The 17,487-nt window shown below is 41.0% G+C and overlaps 1 protein-coding gene across 3 annotated transcripts in view; it reads left to right on the top strand.

The window, feature by feature from the left end:
• The window catches only part of SCG3 (secretogranin III), a 37,899-nt gene extending 23,266 nt beyond the window's left edge, over positions 1 to 14,633 (top strand). For 2 of the 3 annotated variants that reach the window (XM_070797545.1, XM_070797543.1), the window contains 3 exons: positions 9,411 to 9,491; positions 13,367 to 13,441; positions 14,034 to 14,633. In XM_070797545.1, the coding sequence (XP_070653646.1) occupies positions 9,411 to 9,491; positions 13,367 to 13,441; positions 14,034 to 14,152 (275 nt within the window). In that variant the 3' untranslated portion in view covers positions 14,153 to 14,633. The remainder of the gene's footprint in view (positions 1 to 9,410; positions 9,492 to 13,366; positions 13,442 to 14,033) is intronic. The other variant, XM_070797544.1, reaches the window with a different exon arrangement.
• Positions 14,634 to 17,487: the final 2,854 nt, after the last annotated feature.

The following is a 17,487-nucleotide window of genomic DNA, read 5'->3' as shown; positions in this document are numbered from 1 at the left end:
TTTCCTATCTCATGAAGTTTTAGATTATTATACCTTTCTTCTCTCTAGGCTGGATTTCGTAGACCATCACAAGTTTCTTCTACATTGCCATAGCTGACATGTCAACTCTAATTGTTTGGTAATAGCCTATGTTGGGAAAGGTTATGAGGCTGCATCTGGACTCAGGAGGAAAGAATGTTGCAATGATTAATTAATAGTGTTTGTCATGGGCATGGAAAGGGGGGATTGGTAATATATGTGTCACATTTGGTGAGCAGTCATGCTGCCTTGATACTTCCACTCAACCCTAGGCCTACTTTGGATGAGTGATAAACTTTTTCAAATAGCTTCTTAATTTGCCATCCTAGCAATTTTTTTTTTTTTTTAAGAAATAGAAAGATGGCTTTAATTGTCAGCCAGGGGAAGGGAGAACACAGTAGGCTTATACCTCAAGAATTGTGCCCCTGCTTCATGAGGGGCCTGGGGGATCATATAGATGGGGCTTGCAATCAGGGGTAGGAGCTAAAGAACAAAAGTGTAAGGATCTTGTATTCTTCTTCCTCTTTCTGTATTTCAAAAACAGTCATAGGCTGGCATCTAGTAGCCCAGCCAGCCAAGCATTTTTAAGTGTACAGTTCAGTGGCATTAAGTTCATTCATATTACGGTGCTATGATCACGTCATCCATTTCCAGAACTCTTTTCATCTTGCAAAACTGAAATTCTATACTCATTGAATAGTAACTCCCCATCCCCTCTGCCTCTCCAGCCCCTGGCAACCACCACTCCATGTTCTGTCTTAATGAGTTTGACTACTGTAGGTACTTCAGATAAGTGGAATCATGCATTGTTTGTTCTTTTGCCACCAGATTATTTCACTTAACATAATGTTCTCAAGCTTCATCTGTGTTGTAACATGTGTCAGAATTTCCTTCTTTTATCAGGCTGAGTAATATTTCATTGAAGATATATACTACACTTTATCCATCTGTTTGTGGACACTTGTGTTGCTTCCACCTTTTGGCCATTGTAAACAATGCACTGATGGGTATACAAATATCTCAAGACTCAAAAATCTTTAATTTGGGCAGGGGGAATACTCCTAGAAGTGGAATTATTAAGTCATATGCTTCGCTGGTGGCTCAGATGGTAAAGAATCTGCCTGCAATGCAGGAGACCCTAGTTCTATCCCTGGGTTGGGAAGATCTCCTGGAGAGGGCAATGGCTACCCACTCCAGTATTCTTGCCTGGAGAATTCCATGGAGAGAGAAGCCTGGTAAGTTATAAGTCCATGGGGTTGCAAAGAATCAGACATAACTGAGCATACACATAATTCTATTTTTAATTTTTCGAGAAACCACTGTTTTCCATAGCGGTTTCACCCTTTTACATTCCCGCCAACAGTGTGCAAAGGTTTCAATTTCACTACATCCTCACCAACACTTTTTATTTTCTGGGTTTGTTTGTTTGGTTTTTATGGTAGCCATCCTAATGGATGAGTGGTGAGCTTCTGAAAGATAGCTAACCAAGAAAAGAATGGTCCTGTGGCCTGAGCTAGAGAGCTAGGAACTGGGCAGCACAGAGGACTCCAGCTCAGTGTGCCGGAATCATCTCCTCTGGGAGCAACCCACGTGTGATGACGGTCCTTCCCTAGAACAGCATGTGCCATCATCTAGGAATCATGCTCATTGCTTAGGACAACACTTTATACTGCTGTGCAAATATCCCTAGGAATGGGTTCTCCCATGTCTCTTTGCTTAAGGCATTATGTAAAAAAAGGAATATGCAGGAGTTGATCCTTGGTAGCTCACTACTTCCTATTTAGGATGTAAGTGGAGACTAATGATGAGGTTAGATTTCTCATTAGGATTTCCATTCGATAATAATGGGAAGAGAGAAGGTTAAAACTCCATCCACTTAGTGTTGAACCCTTGCAATGGGCTGTCCTGAAACATTAAGAGTAGGGATTCAGGGCTAAAATTAATTCCCCCCCTGCCCCCCCCCCGCCCCCCCCTGCCCCCCCCCGCCCCCCCGCAACCTGCCCCAGCTCCATTATTTAGAGACTTAATTTATTCATGCTATCCTCTTTACTCTGGAATAAGAAAAACTGATTCTAGTACAGTTTAGAGGACACCAAACTGAGCTTAAGCCAAGGGCCAACATTTCTTGGAAAAAATGCAATTAATGCCTGAAAAGACACATTATGACATACATCTTTGTATTCATAGTTGATTTATTTGTACTTTTCTCAAAGGCTACTTTTCTTCTCTGATATAAAACTCAGTGAGAAAACACCTGTTGTCTCTAGGTTGAAAAATAAAAGAATTCATGTGGGCGAAGGCAGGGTTGGCTGGATTTCCTGAGACATTTATTCAGTAATAAACATTTATTCCAATAGCAGGCTCAATATGCTCAGAAAGCTGCAGAAGGAATTTAAGGACCAATGTCTGCCTTTGAGGACACAGACAGCTCTGAAATTACCTAAGAATAGCTCTTAAGTCATATGTAGGCAAGTACAATGTGAGTCACAAGTGTATACAATAGGCTCCCTTCAGAGAGAAAGCTGGAGGACTTTCAGAGCAGAACGAGAAATGAGGTAATGGCTCAGCTAAAACCACTTAAGGAAATAATTAGAAACAGGACACATTGGCAGGAATATCTTTAGGAAGTCTGTTTTGGTCTTGTGACATGGGGTGAGGGTTCCATCTAACGACAGCAAATATTGATTAACCATGCCAAGCATATGCTGGGGTCTGTGAGGAAAGGGAATAATACCAAAACAACAAAAATAGCATACATCTATATCACTCTTCAACTTATAAAGAAGTTCACATGCATTTCACTTCAAGTTTAATGCAAAAAAATCCTATTTAATTGCCAGTTATGTAACATAATCTATCCATCTTTATAAATATTGTAGCCTATTCAAACTCTTGCTTTCTACAGGGGCTCACACTAAGAATAATATTTTAAGATATTGATTTCTAGTTGATGCAGTTATTTGAATGATCTGATCATTATTCCTAAATATGGGAAAATGCCAGTGAAATCAAATTTACTCCAATTTCAGCCATATCTATAAAGGTGCCTAATGTTTCAATTAAATTGCTCTCTGGAGACCGAAGAATTGTGAAAGTTTATTCCATGATCTAATTGTGGTTCTTTTTGCCAGTTTGACATTTACTCTTTCACTTTTGCTCTATGAGTCACTGAAAATCTTTTTTAAAATCATCCAAGGGGCGAAATAAGCATTACCATACCCATAAACTCATTCCAGTGCTATCATTTGTCAATTTTATGGCTAGATAATGGAATTAAGTTGAAAAAGATGATCTCTAAGATAACTTTTCCCTAAATATCCTATCACTCCCCTATCTTCTTTACAGAAGCCAAAAAAGAGAAAGAAGCTTATTTAATTAATAAATTGATAGTAAAGTCGACTAACTCATGGGGATGCTTTTATGTTTAAAGCAACGTGAGAGGAGAAAAGTCTTGCCTTTATGCAAGCCCCAGGGCATTCTGTTAGAAAGGAGCAAAAGTACTGAAGCTGTCTTCTCCCAGTGAGTCAGCACCTGTGCCAGGAGCTCAGGCAGGCCAGAGACCTACCACCAACACAAGAGTGTGCAGGAGAGCAAAGGAGAATTTCTCCCCACGTGTAGGAACCACGAGTCTTCTTTCAGAATTTACTCCTTAATTTACAAATAAGTAAACCAAGGTTCTGGCTTCCCAGGTGGTGCTAGTGGTAAAGAACCCACCTGTCAGTGCAGGAGACACAAGAGATGCAGGTCTGGCCCCTGGGTCGGGAAGATCCCCTGGTGGAGGGCATGGCAACCCACTCCAGTATTCTTGCCTGGAGAATCATATGGACAGAGAGCCTGGCGGGCTATAGTCCTTGAGGTTGCAAAGAGTCGGACACGACTGAAGCGACTTAGCCGCAGCAGCAAACCAAGTTTCAGAAGATGAACTGACTCACCCAAGAGCTCATAGGCAAACAGCGATCGAGCTGGGCCTTGAACTTGTGTCCCTTGACTCCCACCACTGCCCATCCCTCCCAGCATCCCATGCTGCATCTTGCAGGCATGTCAAGTGGCATCACTTTGCACAAACTCTTTTGTTTTGTTTTTGTTTGTGCTTCAACTTGTCGAATCTTAGTTCCCCAACTAGGGATTGAACCAGGAATCCCCAGGATTGACCACCAGGGAATTCCTACCGAAATTTTTTAACTGAATGGCTCTGGAACCCACCTTGGCATCCATGATACCACTATCAGTTGCTCTGTTCAAACCTGTACTTGTACAATCTTTACTGCACAGAATTTTAAGCTATATATCAAACAATTTTCACAAGCACTGTTTTTGAACATCTAATATCTTTAGTATATCCAATATTCAGTAGGTTAAACATACTGATTTCTACAGAGTTGGGTTTTTTTTTTTTTTTTTTTTTTTGGAGGGGGATGTTGGCAGATCACAGGAGCATGTCAGAATCAGAACAAATTCATGTATATACAAGGATATTTCTCTTGCAGGGCTGAGAATCAGAACAGTCAGAAAAGCAGGGCTACATCTTGACTCTGGCCCTCTTCCCATCTGCTTCAGCATATGTTTTAAGGCTTGTGCCATATTACCTCAGCCATGAGCTATTTTTTTCCAAAGGAAGCTGAAATTAATTTGAAAATAGGCCAGCTTTCCAAAGTGGACTCTCATGGGCTTTCAGTGCACACTATGTAAATAAAAGATCTGCTTTACAGCTCCTGAGAAGAGGAAATGTAAATAGGAACTAGCTGCTTCTCTGAGGGCAGAGAGACACCTGATTTTATTCCTGTTTTTTCCAGTGCACCAGCAAATGTAGTGGCGGGGGGCGGGTGGGTTCAGTATGAGTGAAAGTGGTTTCCAAACTTTGCCCCGCATTCAAATTGACTCGGGATTGTTTAAAAAAAAAAAGTCCTGATACTTAGTCCCTCCTCCAGATATGCTGATGTAATTGGTATGAGGAGTTGACCCGGGCATCAGGATTTTTAAAAGCTCTCCCAAGTGAACCCAACGTGCAGCCAAGATGGAGAAACACTGCCTGTTGTTTGACCAGTTTGGTAACAACAACAGGCACTAAATCTCCAGTCTAAAGGGTGAATTTTACCCAATTCCATTCATTAGAGGCCCCAGATTCATTCTGGTTCAGGTTCTGACCCTTACTCAGCTGTCTGCTTGGGCACATCACTTACCCTCTCTAAGCCTGAGTTTCCTCATGGGCGAAATGGGACCAATAACGCTGATTTCATAGAGCTCTGTGAAGATTAAATGCCATGTGAATATAGTTTGTTTAGCACAGTCATAGGTGTTTTAAATTGTTTCTGATGTAACTACCATTTAAATTCAGAACCATTAAATTTCAAGTCTTGTAAATAAGCAATTCATATTTTGAAGAAGGAAGGAAAAAAGGCAGGGAGGGAGGAAGACCTATACAGTTTATTCTTCTTTAAAATTGTAGTTTCCCTGGTTTGGATTCCATGCTCACAAAACAATCTTCTGATTATGATTAGCTTCTATATAAGAAGGCTTCATCCATTTACTTGTTGAACAAATATTTATTGAGTGTCTATTATTACGTGTCAAGCTTTATTCTAGGCATGGGGGTACATTAACAAACAAGAACTGTTTCTAAGGGAGGAAGATAAATAATAAACTTAATAAATTATATGATATGATAGAAAGTGATACGTATTATGGATAAAAATAAAGCAGAAAATGGGAATGAGGGTGATGGGGGGGTTCCATTTTAAGTTAGGGAAACTAGCCTAACCCATATGTTTCGATCCACAGAATAGTAGTCTTCTTTAAAAATGTATATTTCTTTATTTGGCCTGCACCTGGGCTTAGTTGCAGCACGCGGGAACTTCCATCCTCGTTGTGACATGTGGGATCTTCAGCTGCGACATGTGGACTCTTATTTGCAGCATGTGGCAGTTCCTCGACCAGGGATTGAACCCAAGACCCCTGCATTGGGATCTTAGAGTCTTAGCCACCAGGGAAGTCTCAAGATTACCAAAAAAAAACACAAAAAGAATTTGTGCAAAGTGATGCCTTTTAATGAATTACAATCTAGTTTTCTTTAATTTGCAGTAAATTCATTCTTTGTTGTGGATTGATAATGTTAATATGGTAAATAAAATTATTTTTCATGCATTTCATACTTTTAAAATTCAACACCATTTTTATAGATTATTGGTCACTGAGCAAAACCAACCTGACAAGATGATGCTGGGTCTCCCGATTTCCAGTTGTCTTAGGTTGGGTTCCCTTCAAAGCAGATGCTGAGAAGGGGATTTGAGGTGGAATTTTTAATTGGGAGGTGACCTCAGGAAGCTCTACTGAGGGACAGGTCTATGAGACAGGGGAGGCAAAGGAGCCCCTACAGTGTGTTAATGAGCAGACTTCAACTGTGGTTGGTGAGACTCAGACCTCCAGGGACCATGTGGAATGAGCCCAAGGAAGCTGGGGTGTGTATCTGCCCAATCTGTCCACCCTCAGCTGAGGGCTTCTATAGTAGCATATCTGGAATAACGGAAGCATGAGGGTAGAGAATCAACAGTGTCTGCTACACTATGGTCAAAACCTCATATTTATATTTTACTCTAATTGAGAATTTTTAATGCAATATATAAACAGAAACTAAGCTGTGATACTCCTTTTCTCAAATAAGCTCTCCACAGGGTGTGGAGAAAAGGGAACCCTCCTACATTGTTGGGAATGTAAATTGGTGCAAGCACCATGGAAAACAGTTTGGAGGTTCTTTACAAAACTAAAAATAGAACTGCCATATGATCCAGCAGTTCCACTTCTGGGCATATATCGGGGAAAACTAACGCAAAAAGATACACGTACCCAGTGTTCACAGCAGCACTAGTCACAATAGCCAAGACAAAGAAACAGCTTAAATGTCCATCAACAGATAATGAGTAAAGAAGATGTGGTACACACATACAATGGAATACTACTCAGCTCTGCAAAGAATGGAGTAATGCCATTTGCAGCAACACGGATGGACCAGAGATCGTATTAAGTGAAGTCAGAAAGAGAAAAATCAAAGGCTGTATGATATCACTTATATGGGAAAGCTAAATATGATACAAATATCTATGAAACTGACACAGACTCACAGACATGAAAAACAGATGTGGTTGCCACTGCTGGGCGAAGGTGGGGGGAGGGGAGGGGTGGGTTGGGCGTTTGGGATTAACAGATGCAAACAATTACATATAGGAAGGCTAGACAACAAGGTCCTACTGTGTGGCACAGGAAACTATATTCGATATCCTGTGATAAACAGTAATGGAAAAGAGTATCTACATGTATGACTTAATCACTTTGTTGTGCAGCAGAAGTTAATACACTGTAAAACTATGGTTCAATAAAATAAATTTTAAAAAATGAGCTCTCCATATTAGGATATGATATCACAGGTAAGATTGTGGGAAGAATGCTTAAAATTATTCAAAGAACAAGACTATTTTCACACATCCTCAAATGTTTTAGAAATTCTAATTACCTGATGTGCTAATGACAAATTATTAACTGTTCATTAAAGCAAACCCTATGAGAAACACTAATTGATTTAAACTCATTAAAAATAATGAAATTGCGTTCTTTAGAAATAGTCTACACTAAGATTTCTTTCCTTGTTCAAAATGCCTTTTCTAACAGAATTAATACAAAATAGAGAACACTGGTTTTGGGTTTTATTTCGGTTGTTTGTTTTGTTGTTATTGTTGTTACCAAATCCAGATGTTCTTCTTACAAAAGGGCAATAGACAATGAAAATCTCTACATTCTTTGTGTTGCGATGTTATGACATCCATTGGTGGACATTGGTCTTTCATGCGCTTTAACATTCTTAAAAGAAAAGCATTAAAATCAAGGCTTTTTCTACACAGGCAATTGAAGTGAATAGGGACTAGAAATTGTGACTCTCTTCTTTTGTTCACTTATCTCTTTTTTGCAAAGGAGTTTCTTTGTGCTTCTTTGGGGACCAGTTAACATGCAACCCAGTGGGGAGGTAAGAGTGGGCTTACAAGATCAGGAAGATGCTCAGGAAGTCACTTAGGTGAATGTGGTGGAAACTGAAACATCAGCAAATCTTAAGGCAACGTTACTATTCATGGACTATAGTCAGATGTTCCCAGCTTCAAGCATGGCTCTACTTCTTACTAGCCTTGTGATCTTCAGCATGTTACTTTCTGTCTCTAAGTCTCAGTTTCTTCACCTATTAAAATGGGGATTAAATAGGATTAGCTCAAAAGGTTGTTGTGATGAGTAAAAGAAACCAAGTATTTGGGAACACAAAACACAGCCACTGGTACATAGTAAGCACGTAGTACAGGAAGCTCAACCAAGAGGTCTGGTTAGGAGACTAGAGGCAACAGGGCTCAAAGAGGGTTCAGAACAGATGGTGCCCGCACTGAGCCCTGGCAGCTATTGCTTCTGCAAAGGCCCTGGACTTTGAAGGCGTTTTTTTCTTGGGTCATCCAGTATTCTTCAGGTCACCTGATCTCTTGATGCAGACACTCTAAGCATTAGGGACTCACCTGATTAAGGAGATGGTTGACTCTTTGATACAGAACAAGGCTACATCAGTATCCATGTCTGAATACAGTCTTTTCTTTTAGATAAGTAGCAGGTAGCAGAAACTTAGCCAGACTAGAGTCATAATTTCAGCTCTGTTATTTCCTGTATGGCCTCAGGAAATCACTTAGCCTCTCTGAGCCTCAGTTTCCTCATCTCTAAGCTGATGACAATACCTACACACTGCAGACACAGTGCATCTACAGGGTGTCACAGAGCGGATACTTCAGTGATGCCCATATCCTCCTGCCACACTTAAAGCCTATCAGAGAGTTTTACATCCGGGGGAGTTTTAATACTAGAATGAGTTCTAAAGGTCTCTATCCAAGCCTTGAAATGAGGTCCAGGTCTCCTCTTCATCTCAGTGTTTACACACTCCCTCCCAGATTGGACGAAGGCCTGTGTGCAGCTTATCCAAAGCCATAGACTTGGACTTATCACTTATTTGGTGTTGAATTCTTAAGTATCTGCCACTCTGATTCAGTTCTTGACCTGATAATACACCTTAGTTTGAAAGAACCATGCCTAACTGGAAATGAACCAATCTGAGACTGGTAGGAACCAACCCATCCAGTGAACTCAATCAAACTCTTCTTTGCCAAGATAAACTGTATTTATTTGTGTGTGGGGGATAATGGCCCCTTGATATTACCAACCTGGACCTGCCTCCTGGATGCTTATCCCTGTTAGGGACACTCTCCAAGTGCTCGATAAGTCCAATGTTTGTTCATGGTCTCTAACAGAAGTGTGATCTTTACAAAGAGATGCAGATAGTTTTTATGAGTGTTTAATATAGGTGCTCTTAAATTTTTCAGGGAAAACAGAAGCCTATTTGGAAGCCATCAGAAAAAATATTGATTGGTTGAAGAAACACAACAAAAAGGAAAATAAAGAAGGTAAGGATTTAGTGTGGTTGTTAATTGCAAACATCACCCATTTGTCAGGAGCTCTTATTTTGTAGTTTTTTATTAGCCATGCAGCCTTCAGGGTCTTAGTTTCCCAACCAGGGATGGAACCCAGGCCCCTAGCAGTGAAAGCACAGAGGCCTAACCACTGGACCACTAGGGAATTCGCAGGAACTGTTATTAAAGACCCTCATAGTCAAATTAGGCTAAAGTCCCCTCTCAGCCCAAAAGACTTGGCACCACCCCTCAGATGCAAAAGGGAACAGACCTCCATTTCTCTCAATTTTTAAATCATCCTTTCAAGCAAAGGCATTTTCTTTTCCATTGTTATGAAAAAATGTCAAACAGAAGCAGAGAAAATAGTATAATAAATCCCCACAGACCCATCACCCACCTTCAATAATTATCAACATTTTGTCCATCTTCTTTTGTCTACCCCCACCCCTTTTCTTGAAGTATCTTAAACCTTTCCTGAGCTCCTATTGCGTGCACCCTGCAGTCACAAAGGCAGTCACTCACTCACTCAAAACAAATCACAGAACCAGACTCTGTTCTGAGTGCCAGAAATATGAAGGACCATAAGATGCAGCACCCCCCACCCCCTGCCAAATGACTCACGCCATCAAAAAGCTCTGGGGGGCCTCGCTCAGGACTAACATGATAAGCATGGTGGTGAAGAGATAAGAGGAGAGGGCACATCTCTTTACACTGGGAGAAAGGGCTGCAGGAAAGCCTGTGCTGAAAAGGCAAGGAAGAATTTTTGAGTGAGGAGAGATGGAGGCCGAGGGAACACTGAGCACAAAGACATAAATGGACAAAAGAGTGATGCATTCTGGGAGCTGGAGCCATTCATTTTCCCAGGAGCACTGGGGTGCTCTGTTGGGAGGACCTGCAGACAGAGCCAGGGAGATGGACAGCGTCCAAGTCAGGAAAAGGCTTGTGCACCCTGCAAAGGAGGTTAATTTTAGCCAGAGGAGACTAAATCAGGGCTTAATTAGGTTAACGACTGAGAAGTCTTTCTGGCAGCAGCGTGGTTACAGATTGAAAAAATAAAACCTCAGAAACCAGGCAAGAGATAGGAGGCAAGGATTTGGAGCAGGTAGGATGGGGCTTAAACCAAGGTGAGGGCAGGGGGAGAAAGAAGAAAGGAGAAACTCCAGAGCCACATGGAGAGAGGATTCTAGTATGATTTCCAGGAGTCTAGCCAGAGTAGCTGATGCTTTTAAAATGAGAGGAGCAAGGCTTTTCAAACTTGAAAATGCATTCACATCACCTGCCAGATCTCCTAATGCCCACAGGACCACTAACTCAAGCTCAAGGGGCAGGACCCAGGCATCAGTATTTTTTAAGCTCCCATAATTCCACTGTACAACCAAGCTTGAGAACCAATGAGACAGAACACAGTGGGAACAAGAGGTGTTTTCAGCACTCCTTTAGCCTGTGATCATACAAGTCGAGCAAGGTGGAAATTATTATCAGGCCTTTACACATATTTTATTTCATTTGGTTCAAAATGATATGAATTAGCCAGCTGTCATTTCCATTAAAAGTCACATGAACCATATTTCACCAATCTGTCATTGATTGAAAAATGCACCATCGCTTCATGTACCACTTGAGAAGAAAAATTATAACATGCCATTAATAATGGCAAAGACTTTAAAATTATTTTTATAAAGTTTATCTTAGCATCAGTATAATACAGTATGTACCAAAATGCATTCAGTATGTACCAAAATTCAGTGTAAATTGTACACACCAACCATAGTATTTATGTTCTTTCTTTCACTGATTAACCCATAAATCTGACTTCTGGTCATAACCGGCAACATCCTGCAATTCAATCTTTCTGTTCTAGAAATGACCAACTAGTAAAGCATGGAACGCTAGTGCTTGCATATTGGAGGCTTTATGAATAAACTTCAGAATGATAGTGTTGGGTCTGGGCTTCCTTCTGCCTCTAGGAAGTGAGGGAGACATGCATTTCCCCCTTCTCAAGGCAGAAACAGTGAGCTCTTCCTCCACTACATTTATATGTGCTCTGCCTGGTCTGGGTCATCTCTCAAAGCCTGTGGAGACCCAGTTCCTAGAGCCATACAGTGGCTGGGACACTGTGAACAGGAAATCTTACCATTGGTTCTGACCTTCCTTACCCTCTGCAGATGCCCTTTGCTTGACAGGGGCCTGGGGTGACCTGAATCTACTTCCCAAACTCAGGAAAGGGAGGGCCACACGATGTGACAATGAGGAGAATAATGAAATCTTAAGCAGGCTTAAAAAGAAAGTCTGTACTTTTCAAAAAGCGAATAATAGCCCTTATCCTTTTTGAGTCTTAACAACCTTAAAACCTTTTTAAGTTAGCAAGGTAGCTACTCCTGGTGCCCTCTAACCGCCAGCTAGGGCAGAACTGGGAGCGGCTCCGACAGCCTTTCCTCTGCACCATGCTGGTTTTCCACCCCATTTTCACACAGTGACAGCCATGTTATAAAGAAGAGTTTTTTCCATTTTTCCATTTCAAAAGAAAGCAAAATATTTTCCTGTTTGTCTATTCAAATCATCTGTTCACAGATGTTTTGGGGGAGTTTGCCTTTTGTCCCACTAAAGATACTGACCCAGAACCAGTTCTGAAAAGCCAGTGTTATAAATAATTTGAACCAGTGCCTCTTGGTGCCCTGTGAGTCCGTCAGGAAGCCACTTGAGAGGTGCGCACAAAATATACACTCAGCCTGATTCTGTAACTCGTGCCTGAGAGAATGGAAAGTCAAAACTGAAACAAAACACTTATTGAATGTCCTGCATGTGTTAGATGCTTCACATTCAGTACTTCAAGGCCATAGAACGATCAAAGCAGTGACTACAGACAGACCTGAATTCAGAACCTGATTCTATCATAACCTGAGCAAGTGACTTACCTCCTCTGTCCCGTCTGTTCATCTCTGAAATGAGGACACTAACGCTTTCCTCGTGGGGTTTTGTGAGGAGCAAATAAGATGCGGTTGTAAAATGCTCGGTGCTGCTAGTTGTCTCTTCGGTCGTCATGGCCGTGTTCAAACCAAAAGGAGCAAATGCCCTCCTAACAACCTCTCTCTGCGCCTCAGCTCCCCTTGATATGATAAACACCTGATCCTTGTAAAGGGGTCCTTCTGGTCTGGTTTTCCTTTCATGCAGAGGCTTAAAGATGCCCGGGCGACCCAGGTTCAGCTTCTAGTCAGGCTAGCTAAAGGTGGCCATGGAATCGCTCAGAGCTTTTGTACCACACCCTGCACCCCCCCACCGTCCTTTCTCTTCCCTTTACAAACTGACAGAAGGCAGACCTTTGTTCCAGAAGCTGCCAACAGCCAAGATGAATGGCATGGCACCCAAGAAACTCAGCCTCAGGCAGCTCATGGCCTGGGGGGTGTCGTGGAAGACCTACATGCCCAATCACGGGGGTCATGAGTCATTCGTTTTAATGCCTCCCTAGGATGTATTGTATGTAGCGATTTAAAATGATGTTTCTGAGGAATATCAATGTTCACTGTATAAATTGAGTGAAGGGAATTAGTTATTAATATAAGGTTAAATGTACCCTGTGATCACAACTGTGTTGAGATATACACTGAAAAGCTAAAAGGAAACAGAACAAAATATCCACTGAGGTTATCAATGATAATAGAATCCAGGTGATTTAAATACTAATTTAGTGTTTCTATATTTTCCCTATTTTAAAACAATAAGTATATAATACTTAAAGCATCAAGGGAAGATGTGGGGGTTTTTTTCCAAGCCTTCAGAAAGATGCCACCAGCAGCCTCCTTATTTGGTTGAGGATCTCTTTGTTTTTTGTGGATGGTTCAATGGTTTACATAAATTTTTTGTTTAAGTAGGACAGAGGAACCACAAAGAGGTTATGGTTTCGCTTTTCACTCCCTGCATACAATTCAAACAACATGAAAATCAAGGTAATTCTTAATATGGAAAAAAAAGTGGGTTGTCATAGCAACATGGGCTTACCCAGTGTAACAAGTTAAAGAAGTCAGAGCACCTGGTTCTGATCATAACTTTTACTAGCTGTGTGACCTTGAATAAGGAACTTAAGCTTTAGGGTCTTGTTACCCACAGTGTGTTTCCTGGACCGGCAGCATCAACATCTCCTGAAACCTTGTTTAAAATGCAGAATATGGTCCCCTTCCCCTACTCAGGCCTACTGAATACAGATCTGCAAGTTCCCAAGAGCCCCAGGTGATTGATATAAACATTAAAGTTTGTGAAGCCCTGGTTTATGAACCTGTTCCCTTTCTGGTCAAATGAGGGCTATTCTCCCCACCTGAATGCCTCAAAACGTTGTGATGAAAAGCAGATGGGATAATAGAATGCATATAAACATGATTTGAAGCTGTAAACTACTGCAACAAGGCCAAGAACTAAAACGCCTTCCATTGTGAAAGATGGGCATGGTAACTGCGTTGCACAAAATGCTTCACCAATAGTAATCAGTGTAATGGATTGTGCTTTCCTGATCTTTGCTCATGATACTCGAATGATATTTTCCAGATTATGACCTTTCAAAGATGAGGGACTTCATCAACCAACAAGCTGATGCTTATGTGGAGAAAGGCATCCTTGATAAAGAAGAAGCCGATGCTATTAAGCGTATTTACAGTAGCCTGTAAAAATGGCAAACGACCCAGGAGTCTTTTAACTGTTTCAGAAAATGTAGTGTAGTTTAAAACACTTCTAATTCTGTGATTAAAGTTATTTTGACCCAACGATTATTAGAAAGTGCTGAATTTACAGTAGTTACTCTTAAAAGTGGTTAAAACAATAGCTTTCTTGCCGTAAATACTATCTGAAAAGTAAAGTTGTATGTAAGCTGAGAGTTTGTATATAGAATTCTTATTTCCTTATAGATTTACATTTTATAACCAGATATATGTTGCTTCGGAAAAGCCTGTAATGGAGTGAACTTAAAAGCTGAACCCTCATTCCACTGTGTCACACATACAAATACCCCCCCTTGAAGAATTGGGGGGCTGTTTTCAAGGCATGCTGGGTACCAAAGCACCTCATAGACTATCTGTTACAAGATGTCACTTCTGTACCTCTTCCACTTGGGGAGCTGAAATAAATTCACATTTCCTCAAAGCCTCTAGAGCTTAACGTGTAGCTATCAGCTTTTTTGGCTACGCCTGCTGGCTCTTTATCAGGCCCAATGGCACAAAAAGGAACCTGAAAAATAGGCATAGGATTTGCTGGATTTATTAACCATTTCTCCCCACTCTCAACATTTCCTATTAGTGGGATTTCAGAAATTGAGTTTTTCTCTTAAGAGGGATACCGAACTATGTACTCTCCAAGAAGACAAATGAGGTCATAAAATACTACATAAAGCAAGGTAAAAATTGATGCCAGACTCAAGTTATCCAAACTGAATTTGATCCAAGCCAAGGTTTCTCAACAGAGAGCAAGAGGACCAGGGAGTGGGGTAGATAGATGTGTGTTCTTGACTCTTAGCAACCCCATGGACTGTAGCCTGCCAGACTCCTCTGTCCATGGAATTTTCCAGACAAGAATACTGGAGCGGGTTGCTATTTCCTCCTTTAGGGAATCTTCCTGACCCAGGGAAGGAACCCACCTCTCTTGCATCTCCTGCATCTCCTGCATTGGCAGGCAGATTCTTTACCACTAGCGCCACCTGGGAAGCTTGGAAGGGTAAATATAAAGATAAAAATCATTCCCTTCCTTTGGGGGACCATGGACACATGTATATGTACGGCTGGGCCCCTTTGATAGTCCACCTGAAACTATCACAGCATTGTTAATCAGCTACACTCCAATATAAAATAAAAAGTTTTTTTTTAAAAAATCGTTTCCTTCCCTGTGAACCAAAGCTTGTAGATGAGCTTCCCTGGAGGATAAGGTTAACGAATGTTAGATCCTTGCAACCCCTCTTCCTCAACCACCACCACAGACACAGTCAAGAAACAACACACAGTGATGCTTCCTCCTGAAGTGTTAATGCTTTGAATTAACAAACCAAAGAATGCTTTGAAAATGTATTATTCGGTATAAATTAATTATATATTTTCTATATATTTCAGTTGAAAATCATAAAAATAACATAATGCTTTGTATATCGGCTATCTTACTTCAGATGGCTTCTGCTACCTGTCTTGAACACCCCTACCTCGTATTCAGTTTTTGGTGAGGAATGGGGGACATACAGAGAAGCTACAAATGGTGTTTTCACAGGGAGGAGACCACTGCTGCTTCTCCCCACCTTCTCTAGAGTTGCAAAAACAAAAACCACAGCCTGACACACAGAGAAACAAAACTCATAATGTTTTAGAAAAGCTAGTGCCCATTGGTTAATAGTGAGAAGGAACTAAAACATCTTTGCCTGAACTACCCTTGCCAAAGCACAATGAGTCAGATCATGTGAATGACTCACCTTTGATAAATGACTCAATTTCACCATGGCCTGTAGTCCAAAAATGCTGCTTCTACATTAGAGAGAATTAACTGATTGTGACCCAAGCATTTTCTCCGTTCACTTGCCTAATAGTTTACCTAAATATCTATGCAGTATTTTTAAAATAAGGTATTTACTAGGGGAGTTCATTGTAGCTTTCAGAGCACACTGACATTCATTAGCTCCTATTGATAAACAAGACAGAAGGAAATGGTCAGTCCTGTTTTATACATGAGGAAACTGGTTCACAGAAAGGGCACTGGACACACCCAAACTCTGATGGCCAAGAAATGATAAAGCCAGAATTAGAACCCAGATTCTTGTCTCGGTTCCTCCTCCACAGTGCTTCTGTGTGCAAGGCAGTGACTAAAGGACTCTAGTCCAGCACAGTTTGACCATGGCCTCGGTGAATTCAGTTTTCAGTATCTTGAAGATGAGGGAAGAGATGTTTTGGCTAGAAATTGCCAAGAGAGACCTTAGGCAAAAATAAAACACTCAGAAAAATGTTCCTGAGATCGTGCCCTTCATTTCCAAATTGTCTTCTGGATGGCATTTTTGGATTTGCATCTTTTGGATTACTCTCAAATTTCATATTATTTTATCATAAAAACTCTTTACATTAAAACTAATTCCTGGACTTTTTTTTAAAGAGGCCTCGACCTTTCCTTATTACATGACTGTTCCCCTTCCTAATTTTTTTCCTTTTACTTTTCTGCTTTCTCAACTCCCTGTCTATAATGCAGGTAGTAGTGGCTGCAAGAAATAGCAAAGCATGATCAAGAGATAACCATAGAGCAAAAATAATAATAATGTGAGAAAATATGAGCAGTTATCATGAGAAAAAGCATGAGAAAAAATTAGGGGACGAAACCCAAAATACGAGGGATTACGTACATTATGAACAAGCGAGAAATTTAAGACAAGGGCAAACAGCTGCTTTCCATTCATGCCCCTGTTCAGTTCAGTTGCTCAGTCGTGTCTGACTCTGCGACCCCTGGATGGCAGCATGCCAGGCTTCCCTGTCCATCACCAATTCCCCAAGCTTGCTCAAACTCATGTCCATCGAGTCAATGATGCCATCCAACAATCTCATCCTCTGTCATTCCCTTCTCCTCCTGCCTTCAATCTTTCCCAGCATCAGGGGCTTTTCAAATGAGTCAGTTCTTCGCATCAGGTGGCCAAAATATTGGAGTTTTAGCTTCAACATGAGTCCTTCCAATGAATATTCAGGACTGATCTCCTTTAGGATGGACTGGTTGAATCTCCTTGCAGTCCAAGGGACTCTCAAGAGTCTTCTCCAATACCACAGTTCAAAAGCATCAATTCTTCAGCACTCAGCTTTCTTTATAGTCCAACTCTCACATCCACACATGACTCCTGGAAAAACCATAGCTTTGACTAGACAGACCTTTGTTGGCAAAGTAATGTCTCTGCTTTTTAATATGCTGTCTAGGTTGGTCATAGCTTTTCTTCCAAGGAGCAAGCATCTTTTAATTTCATGGCTACAGTCACCATCTGCAGTGATTTTGGAGCCCC

Source organism: Bos indicus, chromosome 10, assembly GCF_029378745.1.
Source record: "Bos indicus isolate NIAB-ARS_2022 breed Sahiwal x Tharparkar chromosome 10, NIAB-ARS_B.indTharparkar_mat_pri_1.0, whole genome shotgun sequence".
NCBI lineage: Eukaryota > Metazoa > Chordata > Mammalia > Artiodactyla > Bovidae > Bos > Bos indicus.
The sequence above is the reverse complement of the archived record's forward strand: the minus strand, read 5'-3'. Positions and strand labels throughout refer to the sequence as shown.